At 45.6% G+C, this 20,238-nt stretch overlaps 1 protein-coding gene and 1 long non-coding RNA gene across 2 annotated transcripts in view; one reads left to right on the top strand and one right to left on the bottom strand.

The window, feature by feature from the left end:
- The window catches only part of slc7a10a (solute carrier family 7 member 10a), a 113,013-nt gene that overhangs the window by 65,394 nt on the left and 27,381 nt on the right, over positions 1-20,238 (bottom strand). Inside the window, exon 3 of the mRNA XM_034185275.1 lies at positions 5,658-5,809. Within this exon, the coding sequence (XP_034041166.1) occupies positions 5,658-5,809 (152 nt within the window). The remainder of the gene's footprint in view (positions 1-5,657; positions 5,810-20,238) is intronic.
- LOC117523692 lies at positions 644-13,705 on the top strand. The gene is made up of 3 exons (XR_004564584.1): positions 644-714; positions 6,413-6,414; positions 13,641-13,705. It is a non-coding gene; the product is annotated as an uncharacterized LOC117523692 (long non-coding RNA).

Here is a 20,238-nt window from a genome sequence, read left to right as displayed (position 1 = left end):
ATTGGCCATTTCAAACCAGAAGGCTCAAGCCTCATGGACGTTAAAGCTGGCACAGAATTATGTCCAAACAACATGAAAGAGAAACTGGCAACTGGACAACCATGCTCATTTGAAGCCCCTGATTATGTCCGCCAAAGACGTAATAAAAGCATCGGCGCTTATTTATTTGTCTGTTCTGTTAGCAGGATTATGTCAAAACTACTGCACGGATTGTGATATAATTTTCACCACAGATAGATATTCGGTCATGGAAGACTCCATTAAATTTTGGCGGTGATCCGGATCCGGATTCTGGCTCGGGATTTCAGTTTATAGGCTTTGAAGGATTATGTCAAAACTACTGCACGGATTTTGACGAATGTTTCATCACAGACAGATATTAGTGCATGGAAGACTCCACTGAATTTTGGAGGTGATCTGGATTCTGGATCAAGATTTCACTTAATTGGCTTTGAAGGATTTCTTCAAAACTACTTCACAAATTCTCACTAAATTTGATTCACAGATAGATATTAGGGCGTGGAAGACTCCATTCAATTTTGGAGTGGATCTGGATCAAGATCTGGATTATTTCTTAAATTTTCACCATTTCGAGGATCATCTCAAACCTGCTTGGTGGATCTTGAAAAAATGTAATTTACATGTTGTTATTGTACAAAGGAAGACCCTGTTAGTGCTGGATGTTGGGAGTGATCCGGTGTGGCAGACTGAACGGTCCACCCCTAAAAATGGGTCCACCTGCCTTTACTGCGCTTGCGTCATTTTGGACCACAGCAGCACGTCTGAGACAGAGTCTCTTCACCCAAAGCAATCAAATGGATTAATGTGATTATTAACCATCAGATGACAAGGTAAAACCTCTTAAATCTTGGCGACTCTGTTTTGAGAAATGTGAAGTTAGCGACACCAGCAACCATAGTCAATTGTCTTCCGGGGGCCAGAGCAGGCGACATTGAAGGAAATTTGAAACTGCTGGTTAAGGCTAAGCGTAAATTTGGTAAGATTGTAATTCACGTCGGCAGTAATGACACCCGGTTACGCCAATCGGAGGTCACTAAAATTAACATTAAATCGGTGTGTAACTTTGCAAAAACAATGTCGGACTCTGTTGTTTTCTCTGGGCCCCTCCCCAATCAGACCGGGAGTGACATGTTTAGCCGCATGTTCTCCTTGAATTGCTGGCTGTCTGAGTGGTGTCCAAAAAATGAGGTGGGCTTCATAGATAATTGGCAAAGCTTCTGGGGAAAACCTGGTCTTGTTAGGAGAGACGGCATCCATCCCACTTTGGATGGAGCAGCTCTCATTTCTAGAAATCTGGCTAATTTTCTTAAATCCTCCAAACCGTGACTATCCAGGGTTGGGACCAGGAGGCAGAGTTGTAGTCTTACACACCTCTCTGCAGCTTCTCTCCCCCTGCCATCCCCTCATTACCCCATCCCCGTAGAGACGGTGCCTGCTCCCAGACTACCAATAACCAGCAAAAATCTATTTAAGCATAAAAATTCAAAAAGAAAAATAATATAGCACCTTCAACTGCACCACAGACTAAAACAGTTAAATGTGGTCTATTAAACATTAGGTCTCTCTCTTCTAAGTCCCTGTTGGTAAATGATATAATAATTGATCAACATATTGATTTATTCTGCCTAACAGAAACCTGGTTACAGCAGGATGAATATGTTAGTTTAAATGAGTCAACACCCCCGAGTCACACTAACTGTCAGAATGCTCGTAGCACGGGCCGGGGCAGAGGATTAGCAGCAATCTTCCATTCCAGCTTATTAATTAATCAAAAAACCCAGACAGAGCTTTAATTCATTTGAAAGCTTGTCTCTTAGTCTTGTCCATCCAAATTGGAAGTCCCAAAAACCAGTTTTATTTGTTATTATCTATCGTCCACCTGGTCGTTACTGTGAGTTTCTCTGTGAATTTTCAGACCTTTTGTCTGACTTAGTGCTTAGCTCAGATAAGATAATTATAGTGGGCGATTTTAACATCCACACAGATGCTGAGAATGACAGCCTCAACACTGCATTTAATCTATTATTAGACTCTATTGGCTTTGCTCAAAAAGTAAATGAGTCCACCCACCACTTTAATCATATCTTAGATCTTGTTCTGACTTATGGTATGGAAATAGAAGACTTAACAGTATTCCCTGAAAACTCCCTTCTGTCTGATCATTTTTTAATAACATTTACATTTACTCTGATGGACTACCCAGCAGTAGGGAATAAGTTTCATTACACTAGAAGTCTTTCAGAAAGCGCTGTAACTAGGTTTAAGGATATGATTCCTTCTTTATGTTCTCTAATGCCATATAACAACACAGTGCAGAGTAGCTACCTAAACTCTGTAAGGGAGATAGAGTATCTCGTCAATAGTTTTACATCCTCATTGAAGACAGCTTTGGATGCTGTAGCTCCTCTGAAAAAGAGAGCTTTAAATCAGAAGTGTCTGACTCCATGGTATAACTCTCAAACTCGTAGCTTAAAGCAGATAACCCGTAAGTTGGAGAGGAAATGGCGTCTCACTAATTTAGAAGATCTTCACTTAGCCTGGAAAAAGAGTCTGTTGCTCTATAAAAAAGCCCTCCGTAAAGCTAGGACATCTTTCTACTCATCACTAATTGAAGAAAATAAGAACAACCCCAGGTTTCTTTTCAGCACTGTAGCCAGGCTGACAAAGAGTCAGAGCTCTATTGAGCTGAGTATTCCATTAACTTTAACTAGTAATGAGTTCATGACTTTCTTTGCTAACAAAATTTTAACTATTAGAGAAAAAATTACTCATAACCATCCCAAAGACGTATCGTTATCTTTGGCTGCTTTCAGTGATGCCGGTATTTGGTTAGACTCTTTCTCTCCGATTGTTCTGTCTGAGTTATTTTCATTAGTTACTTCATCCAAACCATCAACATGTTTATTAGACCCCATTCCTACCAGGCTGCTCAAGGAAGCCCTACCATTATTTAATGCTTCGATCTTAAATATGATCAATCTATCTTTGTTAGTTGGCTATGTACCACAGGCTTTTAAGGTGGCAGTAATTAAACCATTACTTAAAAAGCCATCACTTGACCCAGCTATCTTAGCTAATTATAGGCCAATCTCCAACCTTCCTTTTCTCTCAAAAATTCTTGAAAGGGTAGTTGTAAAACAGCTAACTGATCATCTGCAGAGGAATGGTCTATTTGAAGAGTTTCAGTCAGGTTTTAGAATTCATCATAGTACAGAAACAGCATTAGTGAAGGTTACAAATGATCTTCTTATGGCCTCGGACAGTGGACTCATCTCTGTGCTTGTTCTGTTAGACCTCAGTGCTGCTTTTGATACTGTTGACCATAAAATTTTATTACAGAGATTAGAGCATGCCATAGGTATTAAAGGCACTGCGCTGCGGTGGTTTGAATCATATTTGTCTAATAGATTACAATTTGTTCATGTAAATGGGGAATCTTCTTCACAGACTAAAGTTAATTATGGAGTTCCACAAGGTTCTGTGCTAGGACCAATTTTATTCACTTTATATATGCTTCCCTTAGGCAGTATTATTAGACGGTATTGCTTAAATTTTCATTGTTACGCAGATGATACCCAGCTTTATCTATCCATGAAGCCAGACGACACACACCAATTAGCTAAACTGCAGGATTGTCTTACAGACATAAAGACATGGATGACCTCTAATTTCCTGCTTTTAAACTCAGATAAAACTGAAGTTATTGTACTTGGCCCCACAAATCTTAGAAACATGGTGTCTAACCAGATCCTTACTGTGGATGGCATTACCCTGACCTCTAGTAATACTGTGAGAAATCTTGGAGTCATTTTTGATCAGGATATGTCATTCAAAGCGCATATTAAACAAATATGTAGGACTGCTTTTTTGCATTTACGCAATATCTCTAAAATCAGAAAGGTCTTGTCTCAGAGTGATGCTGAAAAACTAATTCATGCATTTATTTCCTCTAGGCTGGACTATTGTAATTCATTATTATCAGGTTGTCCTAAAAGTTCCCTAAAAGCCTTCAGTTAATTCAAAATGCTGCAGCTAGAGTGCTGACGGGGACTAGAAGGAGAGAGCATATCTCACCCATATTGGCCTCTCTTCATTGGCTTCCTGTTAATTCTAGAATAGAATTTAAAATTCTTCTTCTTACTTATAAGGTTTTGAATAATCAGGTCCCATCTTATCTTAGGGACCTCGTAGTACCATATCACCCCAATAGAGCGCTTCGCTCTCAGACTGCAGGCTTACTTGTAGTTCCTAGGGTTTGTAAGAGTAGAATGGGAGGCAGAGCCTTCAGCTTTCAGGCTCCTCTCCTGTGGAACCAGCTCCCAATTCAGATCAGGGAGACAGACACCCTCTCTACTTTTAAGATTAGGCTTAAAACTTTCCTTTTTGCTAAAGCTTATAGTTAGGGCTGGATCAGGTGACCCTGAACCATCCCTTAGTTATGCTGCTATAGACGTAGACTGCTGGGGGGTTCCCATGATGCACTGTTTCTTTCTCTTTTTGCTCTGTATGCACCACTCTGCATTTAATCATTAGTGATCGATCTCTGCTCCCCTCCACAGCATGTCTTTTTCCTGGTTCTCTCCCTCAGCCCCAACCAGTCCCAGCAGAAGACTGCCCCTCCCTGAGCCTGGTTCTGCTGGAGGTTTTCTTCCTGTTAAAAGGGAGTTTTTCCTTCCCACTGTAGCCAAGTGCTTGCTCACAGGGGGTCGTTTTGACCGTTGGGGTTTTACATCATTATTGTATGGCCTTGCCTTACAATATAAAGCGCCTTGGGGCAACTGTTTGTTGTGATTTGGCGCTATATAAAAAAAAAATTGAATTGAATTGAATTGAAATCATTCTAAAGTCAGTTTTAAGCAGAAACTCAGCGAAACTCCATGACGCTTTGAAATGATGACGCGCAGTGAACGCATCAGCTAGCAGCTCATGTAGCCGCGGCACTCTGATCACTTCATCCGCCTTTTACAATGAAATAATGCTGAATTTATGTGGAAATGATTGTTGTACAAAAGCTTCAGATATCTGTCGCTGAGATGGATGATGACTAGAGTGCAGTTTGAAGCAGAGGCGAGGTGATAATCCAGGAACCGCGGCTAATGACTTATGCGCAGTGAAGGCACGGCGGACAGATTTTTAATGGGGAAAAGTTCGGTCGGCAACACTGGATCAATATGTAGGTTCTGCAAGGGAAACATATGACATCACGATGTAAAGCCAAGATCAGGAAGATACTATTTTGTTTCAGCTTTTGAATTAAATATCAGATTACAACATCTTGATCAGTCTCACCATTGTGGATCAGTATGTAATTATTGCATTGTGTTGTGGACTCCAGATCCAGGTAAAGTCTGGGTTACCATGTGAATCACATACCTTTTATTCTGAGTCCTCGTCAACCCTTGGCGGATGTCTGAAATCTCAGATCTATTGCTCTTGTTTTAAATTTATTTAGTTGCAGATTTCAGATCTGAGAGTTTGTTGCATAGAGTTGGACCAAAGTAGATATAATTCTCAATAGACCTTAACCTCCACATTGTACAAAACAAAACGACAAATCCAGAAGCAATATCCAAAGAAATGTGTTGGTAAAGAGCAGCAGTCAGTCTGAGAAGAAATGAAGGCGGGTTGTGACTCACACACACAGATGGTGGCGAGGAGTCTGGTGGCGATGTACGGAGGCACGCAGTTCTGGAATGCTGGTTGCAAAACATAGTTGGAGAAGGTGAGAGCGATGACAGCCAGTGTGGTCGGATACATGATGAGGACGGCGCTCCATAACAACAAGAAGCTGCAGGATGAAGAGAACAATTACATGTGTGAGTTTTTATATCAATATCAGTTTGTGCAGACTAGTGTCGTCAAAAAATAAATAAATAAAAGATACTCTGATACTGAAACTTACTATCAGATTAAATACACATTTGCAATAGTATTGACACCTATAGTGGTGTTTTCACCTCCTGAAGTTATCACACAGCTTCATACAGCACAGCTGCAGACGGGCACACAGCACCTCCTATCACTCATTTAATTCCAAACACACACACACACACACAAAACAAACAAAGAAAGGCAAAAATAAAAAATAAAGACACTCCAATTGCTCTCCTTTAGGTTCAAAATGGATAAAGAACCAGTGCTTCGTAGCTCCTCCCTGGGACAAAGTGTCAGAGACATCCAGCCGTGAAACAATATTGCTGTTGGTAGTACAAATGAAAGGTGGCCAAAAAAAAGAAAAAGTAACAAAGGGGTGTAATATATGACAAGACTGCATAGTGTCTCCTGTAAGTCGAACCCATGACTTCCCGGTCCAAGAATGCTGCATCAAGATATCCCAAGTTGGAAACTTCCTTAAACAGGGTTCACTTGATGAACTCTGAAAATATTATAGATGTGGACAGAAACATATTTAAGCTTTGTTGTCTATACAAGGAACAGTTTTACTTCACAGGGATAAGTTCAGGAAAGCGGCTGCTCCTGGTGCCATCCGTGGGCACACTTCATACTATTGTGCCAACCAACTCGACAGATGTGTGTCGACTTTGGCAAGATACACAATCTGGAACATGTCAATCACCATACGTCCCCAAATCACAAAATTTTAAAGAACTAAATGAGTTCAGACCTGTTTCACTCACATCACGTGTCATGAACATCTTCCAGAAAATTTTAAAAGATATTATTGTGTCTTTTATGGACCGCAAAGTTGATCCCTGCAATTTGTTAAAAGCCAGATGAAGGTGTGGAGGACACAAAACATTTCTTGCTGGATACTATGTACAAGCACCTAGAAGTACCCAGATCTTACGCAAGACTTCGATCCGCTGACTTTTCCTCAGCTTTTAAGAAGATGCAGCCTCTGATATTCTGAGTGAGAGATCTGCCTCTTATTTTAATCTCCCAGACCACCTCATATTGCTGATTTTAAGCTTTCCCACTGAGACGGGCCAGCGGGTCTGTTGGGAAAGTGTAGTGACACGGACCCACAACAGGGGGCGTAAATGAACGGACAATGGAAGGAGTCAAATTATAACACTTTACTGTTGTGAATGTCACAACCAAACACAGCAGATTCAGAATGTGCAACAGTCAATTAATAAAGGTGTCGTGTGGGCAGGCTCGACGATAAGAGACGCCCGTCTGGAAACGAACCGGAACCACACGATTTCCACCGCCACCTGAACCCGAGGAATACTGGAGCCGCCAAGTCCCGGAGTCCCCAGGTGGCCACCTTCCCGGCGTGTCGGATCTGGTACTGCTGGCAGAAAGCAAAAGACAGTCAAAGGGTGGGTGTGTGAACACCCAGTAACAATGGTGGGAATGCCACCTCCACCTCTCACTCAACACGTTGCAGCGGTCTCAGATGAAAAGGAGCGCCGTCTTGCACAGCCTCCGCAAAAACGACCGGTTCTCCTGCGAACACTCACAATAACAGATTTATAAATCTCACAAAAAGGGCTGAGAGTATTACCTCCAGATGAAGATGATATCTTGGCAGTTTGGTGGAGGTGTCTTCCTGCTTTTATACCAGATATGTTGATTAGTGACAGCTGTCACGGATGATGGGTGACAGCTGTCACCACGGCTTGTTCCTGAGGCGGCAGCGCCCTCTCGTGCCTGAAGCCCGCACTTCAGGCAGGGCGCCTTCTGGTGGTGGACCAGCAGTACCTCCTCTTCAGCGGCCCACACAACAGGACCCCCCCCTCAACGGGCGCCTCCTGGCGCCCGACCAGGCTTGTCCGGGTGGCGACGATAGAAATCGGCCAGGAGGGCCGGGTCCAGGATGAAGCTCCTCTTCACCCAGGAGCGTTCTTCGGGTCCATACCCCTCCCAGTCCACCAAATACTGGAAACCCCGGCCCATTTGACGGACGTCCAAGAGCCGGCGAACTGTCCAAGCTGGCTCCCCGTCGATAATACGGGCAGGAGGCGGCGCTGGACCGGGTGCACAGAGGGGCGAGGTGTGATGCGGTTTTATCCTGGAGACATGAAAGACCGGATGGATCCGCAGTGAGGCCGGGAGTTGGAGCCTCACTGCGGTAGGACTGAGGACCTTGAGGATGGGGAAGGGTCCAATGAATCGGTCCTTCAACTTGGGGGACACGACCTGGAGTGGAATGTCCTTGGTGGAAAGCCACACCTCCTGCCTGGGCTGGTAAGTAGGGGCCGGGGACCGTCGACGGTCTGCATGGGCTTTAGCCCTCGTCCGGGCCCTCAACAAGGCCGAACGGGCGGTGCGCCACACCCGACAGCATCTCCGCAGGTGGGCCTGGACCGAGGGCACACCGACCTCTCCCTCCACCAATGGAAACAAAGGGGGCTGGTACCCCAGACACACCTCGAACGGGGAGAGGCCGGTGGCAGAGGACACCTGGCTGTTATGAGCGTACTCGATCCAGGCCAGATGTTCACTCCAAGCCGTCGGGTGTGCGGAGGTCATGCACCTGAGGGCCTGCTCCAACTCCTGGTTGGCCCGTTCGACCTGTCCGTTAGTCTGCGGGTGATACCCAGACGAGAGGCTTACAGTGGCCCCCAGTTCCCGGCAGAAACTTCTCCACACCTGCGAGGAGAACTGGGGACCGCGATCCAAAACGATGTCTGTTGGTATCCCATGCAGCCGGACAACATGGTGGACGAGGAGATCCGCCGTCTCCTGGACCGACAGGAGCTTCGGGAGGGCCACGAAGTGGGCCGCCTTGGAGAAACGGTCCACTATCGTGAGTATGGTGGTGTGTCCCCGGGACGGCGGGAGGCCCGTGACAAAATCCAGACCGATGTGGGACCAGGGGCGGTGAGGCACAGGAAGTGGCTGTAGAAGTCCCTGTGCCTTCTGGTGGTCAGCCTTGCCCCTGGCGCAGGTGGTGCAGGCCTGGATGTAAGCCCGGACATCAGTCTCCAGGGACGCCCACCAGAAGCGCTGCCGGACTACTGCCACGGTCCTACGCACCCCTGGGTGGCAGGAGAGCTTGGACCCGTGACAGAAGTCCAGAACGGCAGCTCTGGCTTCTGGTGGGACGTATAGTCTGTTCTTCGGCCCTGTTCCGGGATCCGGGCTCCGTGCCAGGGCCTCCCGGACGGTCTTCTTCACGTCCCAGGTCAGAGCAGCCACGATAGTGGACTCCGGGAGAATGGGTTCCGGTGGATCCGACAGCTCGGTCTTGACTTCCTGTTCATGCACCCGGGACAGGGCATCCGATCTTTGGTTTTTGGTCCCGGGGCGGTAGGTGATCCGGAAGTCAAAACGGCCGAAAAACAGTGACCAGCGGGCTTGCCTGGGGTTCAGCCGCTTGGCGGTCCTGATATACTCCAGGTTCCAGTGGTCAGTGAAAACCGTGAAAGGCACTGACGCTCCCTCCAGCAGGTGTCTCCACTCCTCAAGGGCCTCTTTCACCGCAAGGAGCTCTTGATTGCCCACATCATAGTTCCGCTCTGCTGGGGTCAACCTGCGGGAAAAATAGGCACACGGGTGAAGAACCTTATCGGTTTCTCCGCTCTGGTATAGCACGGCTCCTATCCCTGAGTCAGAGGCGTCCACTTCAACCACAAACTGGCGACCAGGATCGGGCTGCACCAAGACCGGTGCAGTCGAGAACCGGCATTTCAACTCCCTAAACGCGGCTTCGCACCGATCCGACCAGGTGAAGGGAACTTTTGGTGAGGTCAGGGCCGTCAGGGGGCTAACAACCTGACTATACCCCTTAATGAACCTCCTGTAGAAATTTGCGAAGCCGAGGAACTGTTGCAGCTTCCTACGGCTTGTAGGTTGGGGCCAGTCTCTCACCGCTGCGACCTTGGCCGGATCCGGGGCGACGGAGTTGGAGGAGATGATAAACCCCAGGAAGGACAAAGAAGTGCGGTGAAACTCACACTTCTCGCCCTTCACAAACAACCGGTTCTCCAACAACCGCTGCAGGACCTGACGTACATGCCGTACATGGGTCTCAGGGTCCGGAGAAAAGATGAGTATATCATCCAGATATACGAAGACGAATCAGTGCAGGAAGTCCCGCAAGACGTCATTAACCAAAGCTTGGAACGTCGCGGGGGCGTTAGTGAGGCGGAACGGCATGACCAGGTACTCAAAATGACCTAACGGGGTGTTAAATGCCGTCTTCCATTCGTCTCCCTTCCGGATCCGAACTAGGTGGTATGCGTTCCTAAGATCCAACTTTGTGAAGATTTTGGCTCCATGCAGGGGGGTGAACACTGAATCCAACAAAGGCAACGGGTATCGGTTGCGAACCGTGATCTCGTTCAGCCCCCGACAATCAATGCATGGACGAAGACCGCCATCTTTTTTTCCCACAAAAAAGAAACCCGCTCCAATCAGAGAGGTGGAGCTACGGATCAGCCCGGCAGCTAAGGAGTCCCGGATGTAGGTCTCCATCGATTCGCGTTCAGGTCGGGAGAGGTTGTACAGCCTGCTGGACGGGAACTCCACGCCTGGCAACAAATCGATGGCACAATCATATGGACGGTGCGGGGGAAGAGTGAGTGCCCGATCCTTGCTAAAAACGTCAGCAAGATCGTGGTACTCAACCGGCACCGCCGACAGATTGGGGGGAACTTGGACCTGCTCCTTAGCCTGGGAACCGGGAGGAACCGAGGATCCCAAACACATCCGATGGCAGGTTTCGCTCCACTGTACCACCACCCCGGACGGCCAATCAATCCGGGGATTGTGTTTCAACATCCAGGGGAACCCCAGAATCACACGGGAGGTAGAAGGAGTCACAAAAAACTCAATCTCCTCCCTATGATTCCCTGACACTACCAGAGTTACTGGTGGTGTCTTGTGTGTGAGTAAAGGGAGTAGGGTGCCATCTAGTGCTCGCACCTGCAATGGTGTAGGTAGCGCCACCAGAGGGAGCCCTACCTCCCTGGCCCATCTGCTGTCTAACAGATTCCCTTCTGACCCTGTGTCTACCAGTGCTGAGGCCTGAAGGGTTAAATCCCCACTAAGGATTGTAACTGGGAGTCGTGCGGCAATATGTGTGTGTCCCACGTGAATTTTTTGGCCCACCCTAAGCCCAGTCTCTAGGGGCGGGCGTTGGTGTTTAACCGTTCGGGGCAATCGCTCAATTGATGCTCCATTGAGCCACAAACAAAACACGCCCCGCGTGGAAACCTCCTCTGTCTATTAGGTGGTCTAAATGTGGCCCTGCTCGTGTCCATAGCTTCGTCAGCAGGGGGAGCTGTCACCCCACGGGACGTAGAGGCCAGGGAGCGTGGGAAGGGCGGACCTTTCTCGGACCCGGAAGGAAGAGGGACGGCGCGCGCCCGGCCACGTCCTTCGCCTCGTTCCCGACGGCGTTCCTCCAACCGATTGTCTAACCGTATAACAAGATCAATAAGCCCATCTAATTCCCGCGGTTCATCCTTGGCCACTAGGTGCTCCTTTAGGACTGACGACAGTCCGTTTACAAAGGCGGCGCGGAGCGCAGCGTTATTCCAGCCGGACCTCGCAGCCGCGATGCGGAAGTCGACTGCATAAGCGGCTGCGCTCCGGTGTCCCTGTCTCATCGGCAGCAGCACGGTTGAAGCGGTCTCTCCCCTGTTAGGGTGATCAAACACAGTTCTGAACTCCCTCACAAACCCAGTGTATGTGTGAAGGAGCCGTGAATTTTGCTCCCAAAGCGCCGTAGCCCAAGCGCGTGCCTCTCCCCGAAGCAGAGTGATCACATAAGCTATTTTGCTTGCGTCTGACGCGTACATGACGGGACGTTGTGAACACTGCATAAGAAAGTCCGCGCACGTCTCCACACAACCTCCATACGGCTCAGGAGGGCTTATGTATGCTTCAGGGGATGGTGGGAGGGGTTGTTGAACCACCACTGGAACATTAATATCTAGCACAGGATCGACAGGAGGAGGAGCTGCAGCAGCGCCCTGAGAGCTCGCCGCCACTTGCGCGGAGAGAGCCTCCACCCTGCGGTTCAGGAGGATGTTTTGCTCGGCTATTTGATCCATTCGAGCCGTAAAGGCGGTGAGAATATGCTGTAGCTCACCAATCACGCCTCCTGCAGATGCCTGCGCTCCCTGCTCTCCCATTGGTTGTTCAACAGCCTGGTGACGCCCCTCGGAGTCCATGACGCTGGCCGAGATATCCTGTTGGGAAAGTGTAGTGACACGGACCCACAACAGGGGGCATAAATGAACGGACAATGGAAGGAGTCAAATTATAACACTTTACTGTTGTGAATGTCACAACCAAACACAGCAGATTCAGAATGTGCAACAGTCAATTAATAAAGGTGTCGTGTGGGCAGGCTCGACGATAAGAGATGCCCATCTGGAAACGAACCGGAACCACACGATTTCCACCGCCACCTGAACCTGAGGAATACTGGAGCCGCCAAGTCCCGGAGTCCCCAGGTGGCCACCTTCCCGGCGTGTCGGATCTGGTACTGCTGGCAGAAAGCAAAGACAGTCAAAGGGTGGGTGTGTGAACACCCAGTAACAATGGTGGGAATGCCACCTCCACCTCTCACTCAACACGTTGCAGCGGTCTCAGATGAAAAGGAGCGCCGTCTTGCACAGCCTCCGCAAAAACGACCGGTTCTCCTGCGAACACTCACAATAACAGATTTATAAATCTCACAAAAAGGGCTGAGAGTATTACCTCCAGATGAAGATGATATCTCGGCAGTTTGGTGGAGGTGTCTTCCTGCTTTTATACCAGATGTGTTGATTAGTGACAGCTGTCACGGATGATGGGTGACAGCTGTCACCACGGCTTGTTCCTGAGGCGGCAGCGCCCTCTCGTGCCCGAAGCCCGCACTTCAGGCAGGGCGCCTTCTGGTGGTGGGCCAGCAGTACCTCCTCTTCAGCGGCCCACACAACAGGGTCTTTGTGAATGGACAGTTGTCCAACAGGATTTTGTCAAACACAGGCTGACCTCAGGGCTGCTGTTTATTGCGTCCACTGCCAGCTGGAGGACTTCTCGGTAGAACAGGTTTCTTCTCTCTCAAACTTCCATGTATTGAAAACAAAAGAAATAACTGACTTCAGATGTAACAGTAAACACAAAGCTGGTGTTATACACGGTGAAGGCGTCCAGATTGTGGAGTAAATACCTTGGGACAGTGTTTGACAATCAACTGAAGTCCAAACATGAATACAGACTATTGTCACATGTGGACACCAGAGGATCTTTTTGAGGATGACAATGAACTCCTTCAATGTCAGGGATTTTAGAAAGCCTTTATTGTTCATTTACTGAAAGTCTTTTAACATTCTCTTTTATCTGTTGGTTTAATGCATTATCCATTAAGGACAAGAACAGCCTGCACGGCATTGTTATGCCCATTGGCATCAGGCACACAGATTTGTGTTTCGTTTTGAGAAACGGGTGAAAAAACAAAGAATATTATTAGCCACCCATTTTAAGGATTTCTATAATATTATTATGTTTATGCTAAAGCAACTGTTATTTATCATATCCCACGTTTTTGAAAAATTACACAACTTTGGAGCTGTTGAGCTACCAGTAAATATTATTATAATACATCCAAATTATGTCAACTGTTTTCTTTTCACATGATGAATAAATTTCTGGGGTGGGACAGTAAAAATTAGAAACTTTATTTTTCACCCTAGCTGGTGTCGCAGACAAAACAGCCCCTCCTAAAAATCGGTCCGCCCTGCCTTCACTGCGCATGCGTCATTTCTGTGCGTCAGCCGCGGTTTACTCATTATCACCTTGTTTCTGGTTCAAACTGCACTCCAGTCATCATCTATCTCAGCAACAGATATGTGAAGTTTTTGTTCAAGAATCATTTCCACATACGAGGTCTGTTAGAAAAGTATCCGACCTTTTTATTTTTTTTTAAAACTATATGGATTTGAATCATGTGCGCTTGCATCAGACAAGCTTGAACCTTCGTGCGCATGTGTGAGTTTTCTCACGCCTGTTGGTTGCGTCATTCGCCTGGGGGCAGGCTTTGAGTGAGCACTGGTCCACCCCCCTCGTCGGATTTTTATTGTTTAGGAATGGCGGAGTGACTGCCGCTTTGTTCCATGAAATTTTTTTCAGAAATTCTGCCAGACAGCCAGATGGAAACCATTTGGAAGATTCAGATGGCTTTCGGTGAAGATTCTATCGGTATCACACGGATTAAGGACCATTAAAACTGGATTAAAAATGGCCCGCTGCGGCGGAAGGCGCACCGCGCCCCGAGCGGCCATCGACAGGCTGGAACGAGCAGATCACTTCCAAGTTTAAGGCTCTGTTGATGCAGGACGTCGTGTGACTAGCAGAGAAGTTTCAGAAGAGGTCGGGATCAGCACTTTATCGGCACATTCCACTGTTAAAGATTTTGTAATGAAAGACGTGTGGACGGATTCACGCGTCGCGACGCGGCCGCTCATGGCGCGGGACAAACAACACCTCCGTGTTGGAAGTCTCACAGGACAAGTTGGAACATGCCCAGCTGTTAAACAACTTCTCGGATACTCACTCGACTGAAAAGCCACCGAAAGCCGTCTGAATCTTACTGCCCTGGGCCGTTTTTAATCCAGTTTTAATGGTCCTTAATCCGTGTGATACCGATAGAATCTTCACCGAAAGCCATCTGAATCTTCCAAATGGTTTCCATCTGGCTGTCTGGCAGAGTTTCTGAAAAGATTTTCATGGAACAAAGCGGCAATCGCTCCGCCATTCCTAAACAATAAAAATCTGACGAGGGGGTGGACCAGTTTTCACTCAAAGCCTGCCCACAGGTGAATGACGCAACCGACAGGTGTGAAAAAACTCACGCATGCGCACGAAGGTTCAAGCTTGTCTGATGCAAGCGCACATGATTCAAATCCATATAGTTTTTGAAAAAAATAAAAAGGTGGGATAGTTTTCTCACATACCTCGTCAATTCAGCATTATTTTATCATAAAAGACAGATGACGTGATCAGAGCGCCGCAGCCAGAGGAGCTGCTGGTGCTGCATTCACTGCGCCTCCGTCATTCCAAAGCGTCAGCAGCGACTCACTGATTATCGTGTCATTTCTGCTTAAAACTGACTTTAGAATGATTTAAAAGGTTTTACCTTGTCATCTGATGATTAATAATGACATAAAGTCCTGGTCCCACTGAATAATGAAGGATGAATAATGAGCCACGTAGCATGTTTTTTTGGAACAAGTTCAGTTATTCAACAAATATGGGAGAATAGTGGCTTTCAGAGGGTCTTGGAGGCAGAATATTCGGCTAACAAGGCTCATCTCTGAGTGTGGTGCTAATTTCAGGAAGTTCAAAAAGCAACAACAGAGTGGGGCAGTTTGTGTATAAGGTACTACGAGGACAAAAGAGGATTTTAGAGGCATGTTTGTGATGAGGACGAGGCTGTTAAAAGCCCATTATCTGAGCGCCTGGCGGCTACAAGGAAGGGACAGGCTATTTTGGACAGGCTCTTTTGGCTCAGCCCTCTTGTGCACTACAATCCCACCTGCTTTGTGCGCCAGACGCTGTATATAAAATAATTTTTTGGTAGCAGATTAATCATTTTCTGTCACAGTTTGGATGTCAAAAACACCTCTAATCATTTCTGGAATCACACAGGACATTTGGAGCTTTTTTCCTGTCTTTGACTCATGCACTGAGGTGGAGAACATATTTGGAACAGCTTAAAAGGCAATTATTTGTAATGTTTATATTGTAATAGCTTGGTAAAACAGTTGCATGTTCATTCCTTCTTTATAAGCAGCTGTACAAGTATGTTTATGATTAAAAATGTCAATCATGAGTCACTTTTGTGTGGCTTAAAGTCACTAACTGGGACTCTTGTCTTGTTGCGAGAAAGAAGGGAGAATCGTCCTCCGTTCCATTGGCACAGCTCCAAACGCTGTGCCACTCTCTGCTGAGTCAAGTTCAAGTCCAGCCGAAATTAATAACTTCAAAGCAAATCTCTGTTTAAATCAAATGACACCTGCTTCCAAACGTTGAAATACAAACAATGAACTACAATCGACTAAAATGTTTTTTTCCTCCCAGAATGAGACGTTCTGCGTTCTTTATGAATTACACTGATACGGACATGCAGCCGGCTGAGCTCAGCTCAGAGGTATGGAGTGACATTCATGCCATTAATGTCTGAAAAGAGATGCTTTTGGGAAAAACTACAGATTTTGTTTATTTCCATTTATGTCCAGAGATCAAGGATCCACAATGTAGAGTTTATTTATGTCCAGAGATCAAGGATCCAGTGACCATTTTCATATTTATTTACTTTAAGACTCAATAAAATGTTGTTGAGATAGAAAACCTGTAAAGACTACTTTTAGTACAAAGAAAATTCACAAGAGATATTGATAAGGGAATCGATAAGGAATCGGATCGATAAGCGGAATCGATCATTTTTTTTTATTTAACCTTTATTTAATCAGGTAAGTTATTAAGAAAAAAATTCTTATTTACAATAACGACCTGGTGGATAGAGAAAAAACACAGAGGTAAATCACAAAAGTGGATCAAGAGATAATGACATGGCTATCGATAAAATATTATCAATACCCATCCCTAGGCTGAAATGACATGGTGAGATGCTGAAGAGCTTCACTCTTTCATGTCTGCGACATATACATATTATGAGTGATGTCACTATCATGCTTTTTTTTTTACTATTTGCTGTGTATTTTTTTCTCCCATACGTTTCACTCTATTTCATGACTCTATTAGCTTTTTGTATGAGCGAAATGATGTGCAGCAGTGCAAAGCTCGCTCATGGTATACTGTGTCCCAAACAGGAAGTGCAAAATTTTGAGTACACAGTGAAACAGGAAATGTCAAATGTTGAACACTTCCTGAATCAACACTTCCTGGTTTGAAAATAAATGAGTGGGAATTCAGTGGCAAGTTTAGACTGAAACAGGACGTGCCAAATTTTGAGTTCACATTGAAACATGTTGGATGTGGAGGTCCTGGGCTGGTGTAGTTACACGTGGTCTGCGGTTGTGAGGCCGTTTGGTTGTACTGCCAAATTCTCTGAAACACCTTTGGAGATGGCTGATGCTAGAGAAATGGCTTCAGAATTCTTCACTGGCATCTTGCCAATGTGAGATCAGATTTTAAGGTTCTGCTATTAACGTATAAAATTGTTCACAGACTGGCACCTCCCTGCTTCGCTGCCTTAATTAAACCCTATGTACCGGCCTGGGCTTTGCGTTCTCAGCGTGCAGGAATACTTTGTGTCCCTAGGGTGAATTAAAAAGTCTGTGTACTTGCCTTGTGGAATGATCTCCCTGCATCAATACACAGTCAGATTCTGCAGAGACTTTCAAGTCCAGACTTAAGACGCACTCACTTTGCCTTTCGTATGGCTAGCATACTGGCATAGTATGTTACTATAGTTTCTACCCTTTTAAATTCAGCTTATTAGTTAACAGAGGGGCTCGCGGCCTCAACTTTATCTCAAGTCTGGGTGTTTTAGTGAAGCTCAGGGCTAGTGCCCAGCAATCATCTTAGTATTTCTTCTGTTTTTCTTGTTGCTTAATGCTGACAAATTATAATGTATTTGTTAACTTTCTGCTGCCTGATTCTGTTTTTTTTCTCTCTCTTTGAGGTGCGGCTCCATCCCAAAGTGGGAGTGGGTGTCTTCTTCTGCAGGCCTCCCGTCCTGTACACCAGCATGGACTCCCAAAATTTCCTGTATATTTGTATTGTCAATTGTGTCGGAAGCTTGGCCCAAGCAGAGGGTCGTCCCTTTGAGTCTGGCCTGCTTGAGGTTTGTTCAAATCATCAGAGGGAGTTTTTCCTTACCACTGTTTCCTCTGTGCTTGCTCTAGGGGTTGGTAAGGTGAGACCTTGAGGCAGCTTTGTTGTGATTTGGCGCTATATAAATGAAATAAATTGAACTGAAATGAACATTCAATTCACGGGCAACAGCTCTGGTAGACATTCCTGCAATCAGCATGCTAATTTTGTTTAAAGAATTACTGCACACTTTCTGTAAATCCTATAAACTTCATTTCACTTCTCAAATATCACTGAGTCTGCTATATGATATATTTAACTGAAATTGCTGATCCAAACAACCAATGATTTATAAAGGAAAATCATGGAAATCATCAGCGGTGCCCAAACTTTTACATACCACTGTAATTCTCACTCACTCACTCACTCACTCACCTTCAACCGCTTATCCGGGATCAGATTACGGGGGCAACAGCTCTGGCAGGGGTCGCTAAACTTCCCTTTCCCGGGCCACATTGACCACCTCTGACTGACGGATCCCAAGGTGGTCCCAGGCCAGTGTGGAGATATAATCTCTCCATCTAGTCCTGGGTCTTCCTCAGGGGCTCCTCCCAGGTGGATGTGCTCGGGAACACCTTCTTAGGGATCCGCCCAGGGGGCATCCTTACCAGATGCCCGAACCACCTCAGCTGGCTCATTTCAATGCGAAGGAGCAGCAGTGCTACTCCGAGCTCCCCACGAATGACCGAGCTTCTCACCTTATCTCTAAGGGAGACACCAGCCACCCTCCTAAGGAAGCCCATTTCGGCCACTTGTACCCGCGATCTAGTTCTTTTGGTCATGACCCAACCCTCATGACCATAGGTGAGAGTAGGAACGAGGACTGCCCAATAGATCGAGAGATTTGCCTTTTGGCTCAGCTCCCGCCCCTCCTGCGCCAATTTTCCGGCCAATCTCACTAGTCCAGCAGTTAAGGGATAGAATCGTGCACTTTTTTACAAAATGCCAAACTTTGTCCAGGAACTCTTTAGGTTATATTAAGTCATGTCAAAGCGGGAGACATTTGATTTTAGCCCTGTATCCTGCTTTTTTTAAAAGGGTGTTTGCGTGGTTATAATACAGTGTATATTTTGCTATTCATATGACAATACGATCATATGGTTATTATGTAGGAGGCCAGTGATCAAGATTGGACATTGTTAAGCTGTAGAGAATGGCTACTGCAACTAGTGCAAAGCTATACTGAGCTTATGTGATCATGTATCGTCCATAGTGCGGCGTCATACGTCGTCGTACATCCTTATACGTTAGCAGGGTGGTATGTTTCAAAATGGAAAGAGGTACAGGACTCATTTCAGGCCTGTAGGGATCTTTAACAGGCCTCTACCTCTGAGACATAAAATTAGGTCACTGTGATCTTCCTAGCATGAAAGCTGTAGAGAGTATTTCATTAAAAATATTCATGAAACATTTGTGCATATCTAGGAAGTTTGCCAACCAGGTATTTACAATGTTTTCAGTTAAAAAATATGGTGATAATCGTATTAATACCAATAACATAAAATAATAATGATAAAAACAACAACAACAACAATAATAATAATAGTTATGGCCATAAAAACAAAACTGATTTCTTGTAATTAATAAAAAAGCATTTCTTTCCGTTCAAACACTGTTGTTATTTTAGAGTGTAAATATGTTAGAGTGCAAGAGTAGCATCTTTCCTTTGCCCTATGCTTGCAAACAGCCATATTGCATAGGTATATTGATATTCACAATGAGTTAGACAATATTTAGTCACTTTCCATAGATTAACGCTTTTTCTAAGAGTGTAAGCACACTGAAGTACATTCGAAGCATCCCTACTTAGCCTTAATACATTTTTCATAACCTTCAAGTTTATATTATAAACTTAAATAGACATTTGGATAAGAGTTTGTCATGAATTATATGCTGTAGAAGGCTGAAAATGGTTATTCTCTTAAACCCAAGTTTTTAGAGTGTAGACGTTTATGGATTCAATGTCTCCCGATCTTATATACTTCAGGACACTATAAAGTACCTCTGATAAAGTTTTGGCGCTTTTGTATAAAAGTGCATGATTCCCCTAAAATTTGTCCCTTAGCCGCCGGACTACACACTCTATTGTCCCCTCACTCATGAACAAGATCCCGAGGTACTTGAACTCCTTCACGTGTGGTAAGACCGCATTCCCTACCCGGGAATTAATTCATCACAAAGCTTGTAGGTAAATTAGACTTATTTGCCTGACAGCTCCAGTCATCTCAGAATAACAAGGACCTCCATATTCTACTTTTTTATCAACCAGATCAGTGTTTTACCAATGTAAAACCCCACAGATGTGTCTACCACCTGCTGGATGGAAAGTGTATGGTGGATTGATGATGATTTGGAGCACGTGTGATTGCCAGTGAGAGAACAAACATTTTCACATAATGTATTAAATCACAGAAGTAAACATTTTTGCTCAGAAATTTACCAAATTCTTTTCTGATTGATTAGCAGTGGTTTCAT

The sequence above is a fragment of the Thalassophryne amazonica genome, chromosome 2, assembly GCF_902500255.1.
Source record: "Thalassophryne amazonica chromosome 2, fThaAma1.1, whole genome shotgun sequence".
Taxonomy (NCBI): Eukaryota; Metazoa; Chordata; class Actinopteri; order Batrachoidiformes; family Batrachoididae; genus Thalassophryne; species Thalassophryne amazonica.
The sequence above is the reverse complement of the archived record's forward strand: the minus strand, read 5'-3'. Positions and strand labels throughout refer to the sequence as shown.